The sequence below is a fragment of the Ictalurus punctatus genome, chromosome 5 (assembly GCF_001660625.3).
Source record: "Ictalurus punctatus breed USDA103 chromosome 5, Coco_2.0, whole genome shotgun sequence".
Lineage (NCBI taxonomy): Eukaryota > Metazoa > Chordata > Actinopteri > Siluriformes > Ictaluridae > Ictalurus > Ictalurus punctatus.
In genome coordinates this window covers 19,006,798-19,028,576 of record NC_030420.2, presented here as the reverse complement: position 1 = coordinate 19,028,576, position 21,779 = coordinate 19,006,798, and the positions used below count along the sequence as shown (strand labels likewise).

The following is a 21,779-nucleotide window of genomic DNA, read 5'->3' as shown; positions in this document are numbered from 1 at the left end:
TTCATCAGCCCACCCAACTTCTCCGAATAACTTTGCTGAGAAACTATCTCTCTTTATTCATTCAAGCCCCCCCTGATAGAAAACCTAAATGCCAAACTGAAAACCTATTAGGATTAATTTACTGATCGCAGCTGCTCCTTGAACAATAAACCACACCAGTCCGGTTGCGTTTGTATAGGGCCTAAAGAAGCGAATACTTTAACTAAGACGTGTTGCGTTTTTATTTCGTGCCAGCTCGACCCCCCTTCTGTCCCTCTGCCCCGCTCTCAGGTCCAACCCACGTGCTCCGCCAAGCAGAAGGAGGGCAGAGGGAGAGAGAGAGAGGGGAAGAGATGACGGCTTCTCTTTTCTCCATCCACAGACTTCACGAAGTGTCTCGGCGGTCAGGACCGTTATGGTGTAAACGTCCGGGAATCGCAGTTGACAGTGGTCGGCTCTGACAAACTCGCTTGGACTAATAAGGTAAGTGTTGTGCTATTCCATCTCTGCGTGGTTTCGTGGGAACACTGCGATTTGATTTCTGACCCAGGACATGCGTACAGTGCGGAAGCACCCTAGAAAGTCTGTAAAAGCATAGCATCATCAAACCCACTTCGGATAGCTCTAAATAAGTTGTGTGTGGTTTTTTTCTGTAAAGATCATTGTGAACTAACACAGATTTTACATCTACGGTAGTGTTTATGTTAGCAGATTTTATTCAAGTGGAAAGTTAGGAGATTTTGCTAACTAACCTATAGCATGTAGGTAAATATAGCCTATCATTAAACAAGCATACACAATCTCATGAGCGCTCGTATTTGTTTTTTTCTCTAGTTGCAGTTGGAAATGCTGAAGCCGGGGGATCAGAGCGGTTCTGCTTTCCTCAAAGTGGATCCGACTTACCTTCAGCACTGGCAGCAGCTTTTCCCGCAGAGTCAGTTGAAGAACTGCGCGATTCCGCAAATCCCGGCGCCCGATCGAGCGCCTGTAGCTGTGGAAAGCCTCCGCCAGAGACCCGGTTTAATTTCCTCCACCACCACCGCCGCCTCGGCCGCTTTAACGCCGTCCTCGAGCTCGTCTTGCGCTCCTGCCGTGTCCGCGCTCGCGGGGTTAACGCAGCTCTCCGCGCCGCAGCTCGCGCTATTCGGACACACTCTCTGTACCGAGGTTGCACCGGCCGAAAACAGCGGGGCGTCTCAGTCCAAGGAACTTTGCCTGCCGTCCAACTTTAACGACAAAGCGTCCCGGTTGAAGCTGACCTCAGAGGAACTGGACTACTATCTATACGGACAGCAGAGGATGGAGATTATCCCACTGAACAATCACACCAGTGATCTCAATAACCGTACGTACATTTTTAAATATGCCCAGATTAAAGTAGGGGCCAGCTTGATCCTGTCCCTACACTGCACACACAAACACTTACACGCGCCTGATATTTACCCATAGATCAATGACATTTTAAGGGCTAACAAACAGCAATATTATATTCAATAAAATACACAGCAAACTTTCCAGTGCTGTAATCTCCAGATCAACTGGATACAAGTAGCCTAAACACTGTAAAAGTTATTTAAAATAGTGAAATTCAGCACGGTAACAGTTATGTAAACACTGTAATAATTAATTCAACAATGTAGTTTCATCACTTGTAGGTTGGGGTCAACTGTAACATCTTATGTGTCTTAGTAAAACTGTAAAATTAATAATAATAAAAAAATTATAAAAAAAAAAAACAACCGCATAAAGCGTTACAAAAAGTAGCAAATAATTTCCTGGTAAATATCACAACACGAAGAAATTTTAGAAGCCAAATTACGTGCGAAATATGTTTGAAGATTTCGAAGATTCTTGTATTAAGATTCTTCTTGACTGAAATAAATAACGGACAGTTGTGTGCGCATCTTCAGCGCCTGCAGGCCACGTCAGAGGATTTATTGATTACTTTTATTTTGCAGGTCATCAAACAAACAAACAAAAAAAAAAAGTTGTCAAAAGGGGTTACTGAGAACATGCACACCAAAATCATCAGTGCTGAAATACCATCTGCAGTAGACACACGAAGCCTGTGTTAATTCAACACTCTCTATTTCAGTCCGGTTATTAAGCTTTAATCATGAATAATAGGCTACTTTGATAAAATTCACAATATGCAACTGTCTTCACATTCGTTTAAGACATAATAAATAGAATAAAATTAAATTCATCTGACAAATAACTTTTAAATGATGAACTGATTAGACACACAAGTCCTTGATAATTAAAGCACTTTAATTTTCCGTCCATTAACGAATCATTCCAAATGTGTATCGTATTTATCAAGTAGCAGTCCGTTCATTCCTGTAGGTTGATTATAATTGTCTAATAGTATGCAATCAGGAAAACAGGCTTAATAACTTAACATTCACTGAGGGGAAATAACCATATTAAAGCCTAGTTTGAAAAGGTGGTGACTGTTTATTTAAGGTGATAAAACAGCCCATCAGCAGTAATCTCCATCGATACGTGCCACGAGGAGATGAGGCATGGAGGAGGGGGGGACAAGCCACAATTAATTGCTGTATAGTTTTGTAGAAGAGAGTGGAGTGAGTGTGGATCAGAGATCGATCTGTCCCATCGGCCGCTATTCATCATCCCAGCGCGCTATATGGGAGTCTCCCGGGGCCAGCAGGACTGCTTTATCTACATTTGCTATTCTCTCGCCCATATTTCACATCGCATGGGCTCATTTATAAAGAGCGCAGATTGCCGAAGGAACATGCATTTTAAAACCCGTGGCTTAATTTGTGTAATATGCATGTTCAGAACGGTTAATGTCGATCAAATTCTGACATGGAAAAGGATAAGAGCATTACTATCCTAGAGGTTGGTCTAATTGCAATTATTGCCATTATTCATGTCAATAGTTGGTAATTAGTAAATATCGAACAAAACGTTCGTTTCGCCTTGGTCTGAACATGACATGTATTTTGTATGGATTTGGGAATTTCCTTAATTCAGATGCATAGACATGAAATATAATAAGTAAATAGTGAAACAGTGCGATATTGCCAGGGGGGTTAAACTTGAACTTGAACAAGAATAATAATTTAGATTGGATTTCATAAAAAAAATATATATATAACGGCTCAAATAATAACAGCAAAGGCAATAACATCTGTCAACTGAGCACAAAATGTATTTTATTTCAAACCCGAGCTGTTAATTCTCACTAATGCTTCTTTCTGTCATTGACCACCCGAAAACAAATGTTTTCATTAACTGTAAAAACGTTGGCGGGAGTAGTAGTGGGAGTAGTAAATTAGGAGTAGTAGTCAGTACTTTTATAGAGGTCCCATCTGGGTACTGGGATAAATAACAGTCTCTCACACTGCACTGTCCTGCAGGCTGTGACATGTGTGCAGATAACCGGAACGGCGAGTGCCCCATGCACGGGCCCCTGCACTCGCTGCGGCGCCTGGTAGGGACAAGTAGTGCATCCACTGCTGTGGCCCCTCCCGAGGTTCCCGAGTGGCTGCGTGATCTACCCCGCGAAGTCTGCCTATGCACCAGCACAGTGCCTGGCCTGGGCTATGGTATCTGTGCTGCCCAGCGCATACCACAGGGTACTTGGATTGGGCCTTTTCAGGGTATTCCTCTGCTGCTGGATAAAGTACAGTCCGGAGTGGTGCGCAACACAAGACACTTATGGGAGGTTAGTATTTTCTTTTTTCAGCTTTCCCAAACTGCTGGGAAATTTTGCAGACTTTAAACTGGCGAGAGTCTAAACCTTCTCAAGATTATACAAATTCAGTCACCTTGACTTAAAATTACTAGACATGATTTATATGGCTTAAAAGCTTTATGGATAAGATGAATTGGTATGAAAAATAAATAATGGGTAAAATTAATTTGCAGGAACCTTAAAATGCATCCATACTTTACAGGTTTTAATAAAATACTTTAAATCTTGGGATTCAAACACCTCAGTGTAAAGAGAGAAAATGAAGGATGAAAAACCCCATGCACACACACACCGAAATAAAGGTCACAGCTCTTAAAGATGACCAACCGACCAGAGAGATGAGGCAGAGAAGGAGAGAGAAAAAGAGAGAGAGGTACTGAGAGTGGATTGCCATTCAGCTGAGAATCCAGAACTGTGGTTTAGCTGAGACATAAACTATCATCACTCAGACACATTTACAAGCTATCCTTTCCTAGATTCTCTAATTATAGACATGGACAAATACAATTTATCTTCTTGTATGGCAAGTAGTTGCAACATGAGAACCGATCTCTAATATAGATCAACACAAACTGATAACTGCCTCAAGGAGGCTGCTTTTGAGATATTGGTGCAAAGTTTGTTATTGGTGTGCTATGACTCTCTCCATCCATATACAGGCCTGCTGTTGTTGAGGCCCACACAGACAGAATGGAACACTATTACTTGTTATATATGTTCTGTGTGACGCCATTTTAAACACTTGCTTGGCCAGGGAGGGCTGTAAAAATTCCAGCAGCTTAAACAGAATTGAGGTGGGTGAGGGAAAGAAACTAACCCAGTATTCCATGCTATACCAGTGGAAGAGATGTCTCTCATTTAGGGGCATGTAAAATGTTGAACTATTTAATCAGTGTTGATAAAGTGTAAACTACAGAATCACTCTTTGTTGTGACTACAGATCACTTGAATCTTATGATTGTGTTTTTGATGTCAAGCTAAGAAGTGACAGGGACAGTGCGTAACTTTAAAATGTCCTGATTGTGTGGAAAATTAATAATGAGTTAACCTTTGGAAATGGTGCTGGAGAATGTGGAATATAGTGCAATACTGCTGGAAGGTTATGCTAGTAGTTCACTTAAATACTTGAATTGATATCTCTGTTATTTACAGTATGATCATGTAGTGATTATATGCACTGAAGAAATTCAAATGTTAATAAAAAAAAAATACATAATAGGTGATTTCAGGTATTATGGGACTTTTGTTTTTACCTTGGTGACTCCTGGTATCTCATGAGAAATACCATTCCGTATTCTATCACATTTTTCATATATTTCTAAAATGCTATGAAGTATTCTATCAAATACACAAATGTGTGTGTCTCGCATTACTTTCACCACATCAGAAATGCTTGCTGCACTATATAAGACACTATCATGACACTACTGTGCCAAAAATATAATTGATTCAATATATTGAACAGAACCTTGTAGGCTAGTACTTTTTCTAGAAATATGTTTTTTTCTCCAGCTTTTTCATAGTTTATCCGCTTAATAATGACTTATGTAACTTTAGCATGACACCAACCCATGTGAGCATATATTGTATTTTCTTGTGTAGTCTCTTAATGAATTGTATGTGTATTTAATTCATTTTCTTAAAGGGGCTTAAGAAACATTTAAACTAGCTTTATGTGCCAGCATAACTATGCACTAACTATTCTAATTTGTTTTTAGAATTTGTTCATGTTGCTTTTGATGAGCAGAACCTTAATATATCTCTTTAGATTATAAACATCAGGTTCTTGTCCATTTTCATTTTGTTCATACTGGGGGCATTTATATGTTTGTACTATCTGTGGTCTATAAGCCTATAATTTTTCCCAGCAGATTTTGCTTCACCCAGGGTTTTTCATGAACTTGTCTGTGGAATGTCCATGCCAAGGCAAAAATATTTTTGATCAAATAATATTACACACACTGCTTTCAGGAATCCCATAAGACCTCAATTTTGAACAATAGTGAATACAGTCAGTAACACTTATCATCTATAAATTCCATTACTACTGCCTTGTTACATTCACTAAATACTGGGTAATGTTGTCTACTATACAGAATGTGCAATGGGGTGTGATGCTTTGGATAAATCATTTGACAATTCATTCTCAATTAAAAGTTAATTACGACATCTGCGTTATTATTACCTATTAAAAATAGTGCTACACCTCGTAGAGTGTTTGAACATTGAAGTTCTGACATCTGTCATCAAATTTAGCTTTCAATTAAGTAAACTATTTCAGCATGTGAGGAAACGCTCAAACTGATATTTTCATTTTTACAAACGTTTATACTTTAGAATCACAGAGCAGTAATTGCATATGATAAGAAAAATGTTAAATACAAAATAGATTTAGTTACTAAACCTAAATTAAGTAATGCACTACCTAAACTGAATGACTTTTTTAAACTGTGAGACCTGTATACTTTTAATCAGTATAAAATACACAATGCTCTATTATCTAAAAATGTAGAAATACTTAGAGCATGTTACAGGAAATATTTATGTAAGACCATTGAAATGATAAGAGGTCAGATTAATGTATGAAAATAGTAAATTGACATAGACACAAATATTGGAGATTAGGACTTGTTTAGATTGATCAGACCAGGTGCTGAGGGATTAACTGATAGGAATAATATTTTGCACTAGTGGTCACGGGGTCACTGGCAATACTCCTGTATGAACTATCACTGTGTGAACATGACGGTCCACAATGATATCATCATTGGCAGGCACCAGTGGGTGTTCTAGAGTAATAATAAAGTGCGTAGGCCACAGGCCAGGATAATTATTTTTATTTTCTGTGTGCCAGAATGAGGAGTGACATGTTTAACGTCGGTTCACTGACATAGAAAGCTCCATAATTTGTCATTTAAGTTATTTTATGCTCCATTTCCCCCTTGATCCAGGGCTCTGTTGTGTGAGAAAGCACACTGATGGTGGAACAATTTTATTTGAAATGTATCCGGATCTAAAAGGTAAACACGTTTAGAGCCATGTTTTTTTTTTTATGTATTTTTATATTTTTTTTCTGTTAGATTCAATAGCAATAAATTAGTGCCAAAAAACAGTTTCATTTGGAATAAAACATGTACACTTACAGTGTATATAAAAAGTCTTCACACCCCTGTTAAAATGGCAAGTTTTTGTGACGAAAAAAAAAGAAACCAAGATAAATTACATCATTTAAAAATAAGTGAAAAACAATTTCACAATTTCAATTTAGTGATAACTAGGAAAAATAAAAAGGTTACAATAACCTGGTTACATAAGTGTGCACACCCTTTTATTATTGGGGTTATGGCTGTGTTCAGAATGAACCAATAACATATAAGCACATGTTCAGAAGTAATTATCATACAGTGGTCATCAATGAAATTATTCCAACAAACCCCAAATAAAGACCAGCTGTTTCAGTAGGATTTTCTTCACATCTTCTTGCTTTCATACGACTGCTGAAGCCATGGTCCACAAAAAGCTTACAAATCATGCATGGTATCGCACTTGTTGAAAGGTAACGATCAGGAGGGAGGTATAAAAGAATTTTGAAAACATTATATGTATCATGGATCACTGTGAAGGCCATCATCAACATGTGGATAAAATGAAGCTAAAGTGACATCATCAAGAACAGGACGTCCCTCCAAAATTTACTAAAGAACAAGAAAAAAACTTACCAGGGAGGCTGCCAAGAGACCTACGGCAACATTAAAGGAGCTGCAGGAATATCTGACAAGTATTGATTACTCTCTGCATGTGACAACAGTCTCTCATATTCTTCACACTTATGGTGTAGGGTGGCTAGACAGAAGCCCTTTCTCACAAAAAAAAAAAAAAAAACCACATCCAAGCACAACTAAATCACCCTAAACCTTTTGCCAAAATGTGTTATGGTCTGATGAGACCAATTCCAAAAGATATAATAATTTAATAATTCCTAAAGGTATGCTTGGTGCAAAAGCACATCACAAAAAGAAGACCAGACCCATGGTGAAGCATGCTTGTGGCAGCATCATGCTTTATGACCTCTTTTTTTTCAGCCAGAACTGGGGCTTTAATCAAGGTAGATGGACTCACGAATAGCTACAAATACCAGTTGATTTTAGTACAAAACATTCAGGTGTCTTCTAGTAAATTGAAGATGAAAAGGAATTTCATCTTTCAGCACAACAATGACCCAAAGCATACATCCAAATCAACAAATGAATGGCTTAACCAAAAGAAGATTTTTGAATAGTCTAGGCAGAGCCCAGACCTGAATCCACTTAAAATTTGTGTGGTGACCTGAAGTGGGCTGTGTACAAGAAATGCCCTTACAATATGACAGATGTAGAATGTTTTTCTAAGGAAGAGTGGAAAATATTCGTAAGACAAGCTGTGCCACGCAAAACCAATTATTAGTTTATGGGTGTGCACACTTATGCAACTAGGTTATTGTAAGTTTTTTTTCCTAAAAGGTTTCTGATTGTTTTTCACTTTATTTGTATACTTTTCACACTTGTTTTTTTTTTTAAATAAATAAATTTGAAGGTCACATCTCTCCCAATTTCTACTCTTTTGTTCAGTTGATGGAGTTTAAATAGTTTTTATATGGTGTTTTTCTTTTTTTTTTTCTTTTTTTAACCATAAAAACTCCATCAGCTGAACAAAAGAGTACAAATAGGGAGACCTGACTGAATGTGACCTGACTCAGTAAATTGAGTTAAGTGAACTACTTTGGTTAATAGTTGAGTAAACTTGAAATTTTGAAATTGAAATTGAGTGCCTTGAAATTTTAAGTTAAGTCAGCTTTTCTTCTTTTGCAGTGCAATTTCACATTAAAGGTGGAAAAATATATGATTTATCATGGTTTCATTATTTTACTTCACAACACCTGCCATTTTCACAGATATGTGTAGACTTCTTATATCCATTGTAACAATGTATTCCTGCACCCATTGAGTTTCCCTTACATGCTTACATTTTTTTTAACCCCCATATCTAGGAATAGGATTACGTATTACCATCACTTGTTACAGTGTTTACTTTAGAATGTTATGTTTGTGTTTTTTTCTTCTTCTATTTTTAGGTTTGTGTAGTCTGTTCTTTTACTAGCTTCATTTACAGTATAATGCAAAAAATTACAAACACTGCCAACTAAAATATTTAACTCATTGTCTGTTGTAGATCTAATGTAAGAAATGTCAGGTGATCATTTTCTGGAATATGAACCTACAGTTATATTATTCATACTCTGTGCAGTCATTCAGACACAAAATATGCTGAGAGTTTAATGTGGACAAAAAAACCCCCAAAACAACAATCCCCTTTAATGCATAAATTGACACTATAAAAAGCCCCCCCCCCCCCCCCCCCCCCCCACACACACACACAATTTATCTAATCGCATAAGTGCATAGTGCAGTTTAACTACAACTTGATATTCTTTTTTTAGTTCTGCAATTAATTTTACAAAGTTTCCTGAATCATAAAAATACATCCTTCTATATTACATGGCACTTATTGAGAAAAAATAAGACCACTTGAGCTAATAGGACAAACTGAAAAGGTCAACATCTACCAGAAGGTGTTTTTGTGAACAGATACCAGAGCCACAGTATCGCAGGCACACTGCATCCCCTCTCAGCTGAACCACTTACATGCCCCCATCCCGTTCAGCCGATGGCTGCTAAGTGTTTCCTCAGATAAGGCATGCCAGTTCCATTACACAAAGTGTTCCATGCTCCAGACTCACACAGACTTTTTCAGTGTTCCCTGTGCCACTGGGACCAAGGTTCTCTCAACTCAGAGCTTAATGGCTCGAGGGCCCTGATTTACTCACCATAATAAGGGCATGAGGTCAAGCGACTCTCAGCTAGGATTAGTTCGGCCTCAATGTCTCTCTACCTCTCTCGCTATCTTTCTCCATGGCTCAGCTATCGATGAGCAGCTGTTCAAGGATGATTTACAGCATTTGGTCAGCGACAGGGTCCAATCAGTGTGCTGTAAATGTCGGTCCGAAAGACACTGAACAGTAAGTAAGGCAGTGACAGAACACCACCAGCCCAAATCAATGGCTAGATGAGCTACACACAGAGACCAGTAGTAATACTATGAGGAATAAAAGTAACCCAGAGAGCCTTTCAGATTTGGTGGTCATTTGGAGTTTTTTCTTTTTTATCATTCTTTTTATTTGTATTGTCTTTTTTCTTGCCAGTTTTTGTCTGGAAGCAATATGCCATTTTGTCTTACTTATTACCTACCTATAGCATTCCCTATATGAGATTTTGATTTAAATCCTCTATAGCATATTTTGTCTGTCAGTTAAAATGGTTAGGATTAACACATACTTTTACATTCAAGACTGATTTTTTCTTACTCTTCTTAGACAGCTTATCAGCACTAACTTTTCAGCCCCATTAAAATCCCATATGAGGATATTTATAAACCATGCAATTTCGCTGATTATTGCAATCATTTACAAAATTGATTTCACCCCGAGTTATAGACAATTGCAGCAAAGCTATTGACACAGATCGCTTCTGCAATGAACTGACCCTCCTCAATAATGTCTTTACACCAGAGGCTATTTAGCATGCAGAGACATTCAGAGATCAGATATGGACAGAAATGAATACATTCCTTCATGGGGATCATTTAGTGAAGATTAAATGTAAATAAATAAATAAATAAATTAAATAATAATAATAATAATAATAATAATAATAATAATAAAAACTCATATCAGTCTATTTCCCCTCTTTATTTTAGCTTTTGATATGTGCTTATCTGTTACATTTATCTGGGTATCACTGATTTGTGATCTTTAATTTGTGTTAGTTAGTAGCTTTTCTGATGTGTAATTAGAGTATGGCTCAGCTGGAGCAAAGTCAGATGCAGAGGCAGGACTAAAGATGACATAAATTGCTTTTATAGGGCATTTACACTAATTCTTACTTAGAGCAGTAACAAGCCTACTTCACTCAATGCATTAGGGCACAGTGACGTCTATCAATCAAAGTGTGTTTTCCACCCAGGTTTGCCATATATTACACATTCTTTGGGTCAACCAGTGAAATGCAATCAATTTGATTACAATTTCAAATGCAATCCAAGTAGTAGAACTATGCAGTAGGCTTACATAAAACCCTAGCTACCTCTACCTTCTATTTATAACATCAACAGCTTATAAGCAGTTTATATATATATATATATATATATATATATATATATATATATATATATATATATATATATATGTGTGTGTGTGTGTGTGTGTGTGTATATATATATATATATGTATGTATGTATATATATATATATATATATATATATATATATATATATATATAAATGATATGCAGCATGTACAATTATATATTCATAATGAAACAGTGCACTAAAAAAAACAGGCACTGTGTTCACATTCTGATGAAACCCAGATGAACATATTACATTGAACTGTGAAATACAATGCCGCACACAAATAATCTTTTAATGCTATGAAGTAAGAGCACAACATAAACAATCCACTCCACAAACATTTTTTGTGAGTGAAACAATGCATCTGGTCGAGTTATACTGCCCAACTGAAAGCTGAGCAAAAAGAAATGGGTCCAAAAAAATTCAAGAGTACTTTCTATGTGTAGACAGACGGGAAGAGAAATGAATACAGAGGATATAAACTAAATAATAAACACTGAATCTTGCTTAAGAGCAATATCTATGTTCTTCTTTTGTTTCTATATTTTATTGCCTTTGCTACTATTTTCCTGTTATTATTATTTTTTTTAAATAACAGCTTGCAAATGAATGAGCTAGTTGTTTATTGGCCAAACAGCAGTTCACAGAAATAACCAAAAAGTGAAATCAAACAAAACTCACTCAAATCTCATCCAAGTTTGACCTAGTCTAAATAATTCTGTATATGAAATAGTGACATTGAAAATCTTCTTGCCTACTGGAAAAAGAGAGTATGGTACAATGCACTACATTTTATTTTTTTCAAGTAAAACGATGCAAAGCTATTAGCTCAGTAGGTGTAAAACAGAATATCAAAAACTGAATGAATCTCCTGTGGTGTCAGAAGGAAGTCCAGCTTCATATTCCTGATATAGGCTACAGGGGGTGACAAATTAAAGGAATATTCGGCATAAGGTCATGTTCAGTGAAACTGCGGTTTAAAAGTCTCGGTGTGAAAATGTTAAACACAGAGCCTTAAACACGATCGGGACAAAATGGAAATACTTTTGCAACCACCAAGACAATGTGTTAATAGATGAAGTTCCTATTATGTAATAGCTTTTGTGCCAGAACAAGTAAACAATGGTATGGCGCATTAATACGGCTAATATTCCATTTGGTTTCTAATTGGTTTTCATGAAAATGCTGCTTCAAAGTGCAGAACGGTATTCCGTTTTTCTTTCACAAGTTGGATAAAAAAAAAAAAAAACCGTCGCAGAAAAGTCCTATTTAATTGAATTTGAGGTTTATTGATGAACGTGTTCCAGAAGTTTGTTATATGACCAGGGTTGCCAGATCTGGTTGACAAAACCGACAAGCATTTTTAAAATGACTTAGTTTTCCTAAATCGTTCTTTCGACAAGGTACTAAAATTGTCTCGTATTATTGATCTATGGACCCGAATTAAAAAGCACACAGGAACTTCAAAAGTAGATTAGGTTTGCGGGGAACACACGCACCTGGCAACACTGTCTATACCGTTCCGAGCGCCACTCATGCATGCCGGTAAATGACATCTGGGTTTGGGAGGCGGACACGCGCAAAAACATCAGCTGCATGTCCCTTTTCTTCATGGTTTTTTGTGCCGACTTATTTTTATTTTTATTTATTTTTTCTTATTTTTTTTGCGCGGTTCTTCCTCAGAGAAATATGCTTGAGTGAGAGAAGCCCGTTTTGTGTGTTTATGTAGGCTACTTTTATTTACTGTGAAGGCCGTAACATGTGATTTAGATACAGTAGTTTGCATACTCATCAAGTATAAAGGTGATCAGTCACATCAACTATATTTTGACTTGCAGTGACCCTTCCCTCTGACTGGGCAAGAGGATGCTAATGCATGCCAGCAAAATTCCTCCTACACCAGAGTCAAATTTTCCCTCGCCTGTATGTGGTCTGTAGATTGCATGATTTTGTCTCACTCCTATTTCTCTTTCTGCTCTGGGGAAAGGTGCTGCTCCCAGTAAAGTCGCCACACGCCAGAGAAATGACTGGACTCTCTGCATTCAGTATTTCACATTGACTCATTGTATGTACTGTGTGTGTAGGCTACTGTATATGTGTGAGTGGTAGGATTTAGAATGACATCATCTGATCATAGTAATGACATCTTCTTTCACACTGTGTGGTGTGACTGCTGAACTTTTTGTTCTGGTCAGCATTGATTTTATAATGCATTTGTATTGTTTAACCAATATGACCACATGTACCTAAACATGCTGCAGAGAGCTACCAAATGTAACACAATGGCAAATGTTTTAGATACATCATACATCTGGGCTAAAAATGGCTTTTTGTCACAGAACCCCCTTTCTTACTCTTTTCATTTCTTCAGTTTAACATGGGGAATTACAGAAATGTGATTAAAATAATACATTTTTTTTTACAATGCCTTGTTTGACACAGAGGTTGCATTAATACTGGGTATGCAATCTAGAAACAAATCCCCTCAAAATTAACAAGCTGCCATGTTAATAGCACATTTGCATTATATAAGCTTGCTCTTTTGCATTATACGTACTTATTATTTTCTATTGGTTGTGATATTTATCTAGTCAAAGCTAAACAATCCATAAATAAAATGTCTCTTTTTCGATAAAGCAGCTGGAAGGTTAGGCTCAGGGCTTGTGTAACAAACTGCTTTGCTGTAAGCAGTGTCCAAGCATTCTATCATACTGTCAGAGGCGGTGGAGGTTCACTAAAAAGCCATGAGGATAAGAAAGGGGAATGAGTGCAGACAAACTGGATGTCAGGGGCTCAGTGGGGTCAGAGGGGTCTCTAAATCCCATTCATTCAGGCCTGCTCCAGTGACAAGGCAGAAGGTCTCTTATTTCTGTACTGGGAGATGGATTGATTGTGGTTTAGATAGAGATGCTGAGATATGGCTGAAAACATGTATATAGATGTTGTGACTTTCTATTTATGTTTGGCCGTTATATTAGAAATGGTCTTTTTTTGATTGAAAGAAATGTTCTAACCGTGTACACTTCCTCTGATGTACCGTGATTTAAAGATTGAACATTTTTAACCTTTGGCTATGTTGAACACTTAACAGTGTTGAGCACTTCAGTGAAGTGGAAGGAAACAATCCAGAGACTCCATTTGGTAACGTAACATAGAGCACAATTTGAGACCCTGTCTTCTTTATAATGTGAAACCATATATATTCTTCTACTGAGGCTAACTGTGTTTTAAAAAGAACATTAACCATTCAAAAAATGTATCTTTGAATTGTTTTTGTCACGTGACATTATTATGTTCATCGGTGAGTGTCTGTGAAATGTTCTGTTGCAGATTTAAAAGAGTATTTGAGCATACAACTAGTGTTTAATGTGTTATTTGTTATGTACTTGTAGCTCTGAACTGCATCTCTCAGAATATAATACTGTCATCACCTCTATACATTGTTTTCCTTATCAAAGGCTGAAATTTAGTTGAATGAAACCAGTTCAGTTGTATCTGGTGTGGTACATACAAAAAGTGAAAGCTAAAGATGTTGTTTTATACTGTTCCCAGAAAAAGACATTACTAGCTAAATACCTTACTCACTATCTTTTAGCTAAATATTAAGGTTATATTAAAGGAGAAATTGTATACAGCTGTGCAGCTAGCACTTTGGAATGGAGAAAAATCTTCAAGACCTAAAACCAAAATTATTTTCAGACATGCAATACAAAATATTCTAAAGAAAAATGCAAATGAACTAAACTAATAAAAAAGTCTTCTTGCTGGAGTAATTCATGCTCTTAATAGTAATGCAGTCATTAATTTCAGTCAGATATCCAGCCACTTAGCCATATCTTTCTGTACCATTTATATGTGGTTTCCTGCATTTGTTAGCAATAGCTAGTGAAAGAAATGCTGCTTGTGAAAGAAAATCAAACAGCCCACCCACAAAACACTTCCCAGTATTAAAACCAGGAATTTTACATGTTGTAAATATGTAAAAGATAAATAGCTATGTTTACAATCGATGTATTGATGGTTACATTACATACATACATAGGCCCTTTAAAAATATTATATGCTATAGAAGTACATGGCTAGTATATTTTACAAATAGTCACAAATTAGAGATATGTATTGCTAAAATCTAGCACAATAATATCTGGCAAACAGAGATGAAATTTGAACTGTACTATAGAAGTTTATGCAGGTGCATCTGTGATCTGTAAATTTTATTTATTTGTTTATTGTCCATCTGTGTACTTATTAATATTTTTTGATCAGCTTGTGAACAACACACCTGGTGCATAATTGCATGTAAAGTGTTTTTGGTTTTGCTTACATTGGTTATGAGTTTTGTATTCTTCATTTGTCTTTTAGATCTATGACCAGGAGGGCACATTACAGCACTTTATTGATGGCAATGATCCAAGCAAGTCAAGCTGGATGAGGTACATCCGCTGTGCCAGACACTGTGGGGAACAGAACATGACAGTGGTTCAGTACAGGTAATGTACAGACTTGTACAGAATTTAGAAATAAACCATATGATGTCTTTTTGCTAAGTTATTTGCATTCATTAATTTGGCAGATGCTTTTATCTAAAGTGACTTGCAATAAGTCTAAATAAGGTCCAATCAGTGGCTGTCTGGCAACCATGGAATTTGAACTTGGAGGTCATTAGCACAGAACCTTAACCACTGAGCTACAAGTCTCCCATACTGATATTTCCCATGGCATAGGAGATCTCATGCTGAACAAGATTAAGAATCTGTGTATTACTTTCAGGTTGATATTGGATAGCCTAGTGTCTGTCTAGACTGTAAGCAGTGAGAGCTGGGTATAATTTTGCTTTGATAACCATAAGCAGGCACTGTGTTATTGCTCTACTCTTAGTGCCTCTATTATTATGGCTTGCGGTTTTGGTAACTGTGTAGTGTCAGTAGGAAATATGGGGCCATGATGTGGAATTAGTCCTCTGAGCTACAAACATCAGTGGGATTTAACTTTACACAGTGTCACTTTGTGTCTTCAAGTGGTTCAAGTGTGTACTTCAACAGTACTTTGCCTGGTCTTGTTTCACTGTTAAGACCTAGTGACCCTTGAGTGCTCAAAATAGGTGTATACTCAAGAGGACTGCTTTAGGGAACTTCAGAGGTGAGACTCCCCTCTTGCATACACTATTGTGTATACAAGTTCTAGCTGTTAGGAGTTTTTCAAACCATGTGCATGCTGCACATTGGAATGTCCTCTCCGTCAGCTGGATTGAGTTCCAGTGTTATGATTTGCAATATCTAGATGGAATTCTCTTCAAAGCAACTTGTGATTGATCAACCCTGAGCTGGCTGTTTTGTTTTGCCTTGACAATAATGTCCATTGGCATGTGCTTTACTTCACTTGCACTGGGGACACCCCACCGTTGTCTTTATGACTCATCCAACCACAATACTAAATACATGTCAGCGCTGGAAATGTTATCCAAGACGAAGGGGAAAAAATGGCCTTTGATGTGCTTGGCCGGTGTGGAGTTCTGTGCACGTTTTGGAAGTGACGGCAGCGTTGTAAGAGATGGTGTTCGTTTACACTTGTTCAGCCTCCTCTGAAAACGCGCAAGACCACCCATTGCTCCAAAAACAGCCCTCTTTCAGCAGCCAGCTGAGTCATTTAGTGTGAGTACATTTATTTGTGTGCTCCAGTGTTTATGTTAAGTGAAGCCAAACTGAGAGATGAACTGTTACAAGGGTATAAAGTACATGGTATAGTGTATTTTTTTTTCTCTCGTGGGTTGCAAGATGTTTTTGATTTATGGGCTCACCCCTTGTTTTATTTTGGTGTCTCGGTGAAAGGAATTAATAAAATTCACAGGCCTCTGCAACTCTACAGAGACCAAAGGAGCTTATTATCAAATATTTGTAGTGCACTCCAATTCCCAGTCCAGAGCTCCTCTGAACATGTGAGAACAAATTCTCCGAGTATTACAAATGTTTATATATTGAAGTATGTGAAAACCAAAGAGTAATTAAATATTATTCTTTGCACTATTAACATACAAATTAAGCATTATAATGTGAGTGAAGTTATTGACATGTAGGCTCATTGAATGCTGGAAAATTATGACGTGTAATATTTCACATAGGTTTAACCTAGATGAACCTAGATGAACCTAGAGAGTTATTAACAAGCCAAGAAAGAAAATGTGAATTCTAACACAAATACTATGGTCACTGGGCTAATGATCAAATCATTGTGAATTCAAATCTCGTGACTCCCAAAGAACCACTGATGGCCTTTACTTTCAACTATTCAGCTATATGCTTGGACTGTATTGTGTTCATTTGTATCCTGTCAGATAAAAAAACCTAAATCATATTTTCAGATCATGTATTTTCTACCGGGCTTGTATGGATATTCCAAGAGGAACTGAGCTTCTGGTATGGTACAATGACAGTTACACCTCCTTCTTTGGCATCCCCCTGCAGTGCATCGCACAGGATGAAAACTGTAAGTCTTACCACTTATAAGCACGCTCATTTAGTAAAACAGCAGTGCTATAACACCATATGCCTACATTTAGTGATAAGGGCACAGTAATTTACATACTTTTTGTTCAAGACACCATCCAAACAAATGTTGGCTTCTACAAAGTATTTTAAAGAACTACAAACAAATTTTAAGCAAAAGAAACATGAAATAATTTGAAAAATATTAATATAAAAAAATATGAAACATAATAAATTGAATAATTAAAAAAAAAAAAAATCCAATTCTTAGTATTTTACTATAGTCATAGTTCACCGACACAATTTGTTTTCTTTCATGGACTTCATGGTAGTTCAGTTAGTTTTGGAGGAGTGGAACCCAGTTCCATGTCTTCATTTTTGGACTCGCCATCTAAAGCCTACTTTGTATTTCATGTGTGGATGTTAGAGATGAGCAGAGTTAGTGCATATGAGATCAAATGTATTTTAGTCCCCCCAAAGTTCATGGTACATTCCATCATTTATTTGAAAGTACTTTTGATTGAAAATATTATTTTCTCAGCATAAATGAACGTTTACCCCATACAGTTAGGTCTTGTATTTGTTTAGCCCATTGGCGAGTGGAACGCCTGGATATCTGACAAAGTCTGACAGTTTCGTGTTTACATGAGAGACATTTTATGGCTTTAGTCTGGTTGCTGTTCTGTTTAAACAACTCTCATTCCCTCCAAACTGTTCTCCAAAGCGTGCAGTATGATTTGATCAATGCAATACTATAACAAAAAGAAAAAAATACCATAAAGCCAAATCCTCTTGCATCTGGTGAACAATGGCAATAGTAATTTAGTACAGATGGATGAAATTGTGTATTTGAACATACCTGGTACAAGAATCAATAAAATTGAGAACTTTATTAAGTGTTTTTTTAGAACTAAACATCTAAATTACATTTTATATATATATATATATATATATATATATATATATATATATATATATATATTACTTCTGAAAGCTCATATGATGGATTTTGTTTTGTTGTATGTAATTGTATTTGTACTCTTGAGTGCATTTTCATTGTGAATGCATGATTATCGTGAAAACAACCTGATCTCATGCAAAATTCAGTACTATAAGGAGTGAGAGAGTAATTTGGCTTGATTTAATTTGATGAAGTTATAATAAAAGCTATGCCCAGGAACCCTTGTCATCACTATAACCTTTCACATGTAATTTTTCATCAATTTGGCTTGTGTCAATTCTTATTGCATTGGTGAAGAACAAAACAAACAAAGGAACAAATGTCTGTAAAAGAATAGAAATGTTTAGCTTATAGAATAGCTTGAAACATGGTTAAGTTTGACTTCTGCATCTTAAATTAACCCCTGCGATACACTACTCCAGATGTCTTGTAGAAGAAATGTAACTTTAACACTAACTCTAATCACGTTTCTTTATTTTGATCATCATCCAACATTACATTTTGACTGGATACATTAGCTTTATTAAATAAAAGAAAGCCCAAGCTCTTCTCATCTTACAGTTTGGTAATGTTATTTTTGTGTGTACAGCATGTTGCACTACAAAAGAATGTGGAAAATGGTAATGTCTGAGCATGAGATAACTAGATCTGCCCTCTTTAATATAAAGTTTAATATGAAACTACTGTTTGTTCTGTTCGATGTCATGTTTGTCATGTTGGATCTGATGTTGGCAATTGATGCAGTAAGAACTCAATAACAAACAATAGTTAGTACAGAAAACTGACTGATCAACTCTGCAATTATTTGTGTTTCTTTGAACAGTGAATGTGCCATCTACTGTAATCGAGGCCATGTCCCGACAGGAAAGCCTGCAGCCTTTCAGCAAAACATCCAAATCCTCTTCACCCGCCATGCTGCAGCGCTCCATGGTTTTCCCTCACTCACCTTGCCCACGGAGCTTCTCTCTCCTGGACAAGGTGGGCAACATGGAGTCTGGCTTTAACCAGCTGAACACCAAGAACCAGCGGGTCCTAGCCAGTCCCACATCCACCAGCCAGCTTAACAGTGAATTCAGCGACTGGCACCTCTGGAAGTGTGGCCAGTGCTTCAAGACCTTCACACAGCGCATTCTCCTGCAAATGCATGTGTGCACACAGAACCCGGACAGGTAACTCACACTCTAACAGTCTCTACAGGGCAGTGGTAGCTCAGTAAAAGCAAACTAATGGGATATTACGGAGTACATAAATCAACACATTCAGCTAAAGAGGGACAGAGAACACAAGGATGCTAAACAGACACAACATCGGGCTATATGGTGCAGATATAGTGCCCTCCACTAATGTTGGCAGCCTTGGTAAATATGAGCAAAGAAGGCTGTGAAAAATTATCTTCATTGTTTAAACTCTTGATCTGTATATTGAAAATATAAAATATAATAAAATAGAAAAAATCACAAAAATACTCTGCTTTCATGGACATCAAACAATTGCAAACAAAACACAGGTTTATCCAAAAAATATCTTTGTTAAATATAGGTGTGCAACAATTATTGGCACCTCTATGAATTCATATGAGAAAAATATATTTGAAGTATATTCCCATTGCTATTTTAAATGTTTTGTAGTACACCTGGTGACTAGGAACAGGAAATTGTTCAACCATGACTTCCTGTTTCACAGGGGTATAAATATAACACATAGGCCAAATTCTTTTAGTCATTCATAACAGTGGGTAAGACAAGGAATATAGCTGTGATGTGCAGCAAAAGGTTGTTGAGCTTCACAAAATGGGAAGTGGCTATAAGCAAATAGCACAAGCCTTGAAAATGCCCATCAGGCAATAATTAAGAAGTTCCAGTCAACTGGAAATGTCATGAATCAACCTGGAAGAGGACGTGCGTCTATACTGTCTCAGTTTGCCAGACACTACTGGAACATCAAATGGAATCGGGTTCTATGGTCAGATGAAAGTAAATAGATTTTTTTGGTAGTAAACACCAGACATGGGTTTGGCGCAGACAGAGATGTAGCCATATGGAAAAGTTCCTCCTGCCCACAGTTCAATATGGTGGTGGCTCTTTAATTTTTAGTTTGTTTTTGTGCCAGAGGACCTGGACATTTTGTTAGGAAACATGGCATCATGGACTCTATTAAATATCAAGAGATATTAAATGAAAACATGAAAGTTTAAAATGGGCCGTGATTGGATCTTCCAGCAGGACAATGATCCAAAACATACATCAAAATCAACACAAAAATGGTTTACTGACCACAAAATCAAGGTCCTGTCATGGCCATCCCAGTCCCCTGACTTGAAACCCATAGAAAACCTGTGGGGTGAACTGAAGAGGAGAGTCCACCAGCGTGGACCTTAACATTTGAAGGATCTGGAGAGATTCTGTATGGAGGAATGGTCTCAGATCCCATGCCATGTGTTCTCCAACCTCATCAGGCATTATAGGAGAATACTCAGAGCTGTTATCTTGACAAAGAGAAGTAGCACAAAGTATTGACTAAAAGTGTGCCAATAATTGTTGCACACCTATATTTAACAAAGATATGTTTGTTTTTTTTTAACCTGTGTTGTGTTTGCAATTCTTTAATATTTATGAGAGCAGAGTATTTTTGTGTTTTTTTAACAAAAGATCAAAAGGTTCAACATTAAAGACAATTTTTCACAGCCTTATATGCTCATATTTACCGAGGGCACTGTACGTAGCTAAGTCATTTGATTTAAATGTTAGATTTTTGGGCCAGCATGCACCACATATCCTTTTCATGGTGTTTAAACTGATGTGTGCTTTTTTATTTATTTTAGCACGTATTACAATGAATGATATGTAGTAAGAACAATAACTAGACATGGATTATAGCATGTGGGATACAGTATACTGTATGTTCTTCATATTATTATTCCCCAAACAAACTATCAGTTACACAATGAAGAATCTACCTGATACAGTTAGGTACATATGTATTTGGACAGTGATACAATTTTTGTAATTTTGCCTCTGTACACCACCACAATGGATTTAAAATTAAGCAAACAAGATGTGACTGAAGTGTAGACTTTCAGCTTTAAATTGGTTTAACAATAATATTGTATTAACTACTTAGAAATTATACAATTTTATACAGAGTCCCTCCATTTCACTGGCTCAAAGATAATCGGACAGTTGACTGATAAGCAGTTTCTTGGCATGTGTGGCCTGTTTCCTTCTTATTTCATGACAAATTAAGGAGATAAAAGGTCTGGAGTTGATTCCAAATGTTGAATTTGCATTTGGTAGCTGCTTATGGGAACTTTTAATATGCGGTCCAAAGAGTTGTTGATGCAAGTGAAGGAGGCCATCATTAAGCTGAAAAAAAAAACAGATCTATCAGAGAGGTAGTAGAAACTTTAGGA

The 21,779-nt window shown here is 36.8% G+C and overlaps 1 protein-coding gene across 1 annotated transcript in view; it reads left to right on the top strand.

Moving 5' to 3' along the window:
* The first annotated feature begins 204 nt into the window (after positions 1-204).
* prdm6 (PR domain containing 6) overlaps positions 205-21,779 on the top strand; it is a 32,511-nt gene continuing 10,936 nt past the window's right edge. The window contains exons 1-6 of the mRNA XM_047155577.2: positions 205-462; positions 814-1,324; positions 3,366-3,673; positions 15,290-15,417; positions 17,286-17,410; positions 19,194-19,539. Of these exons, the coding sequence (XP_047011533.1) occupies positions 826-1,324; positions 3,366-3,673; positions 15,290-15,417; positions 17,286-17,410; positions 19,194-19,539 (1,406 nt within the window). The 5' untranslated portion in view covers positions 205-462; positions 814-825. The remainder of the gene's footprint in view (positions 463-813; positions 1,325-3,365; positions 3,674-15,289; positions 15,418-17,285; positions 17,411-19,193; positions 19,540-21,779) is intronic.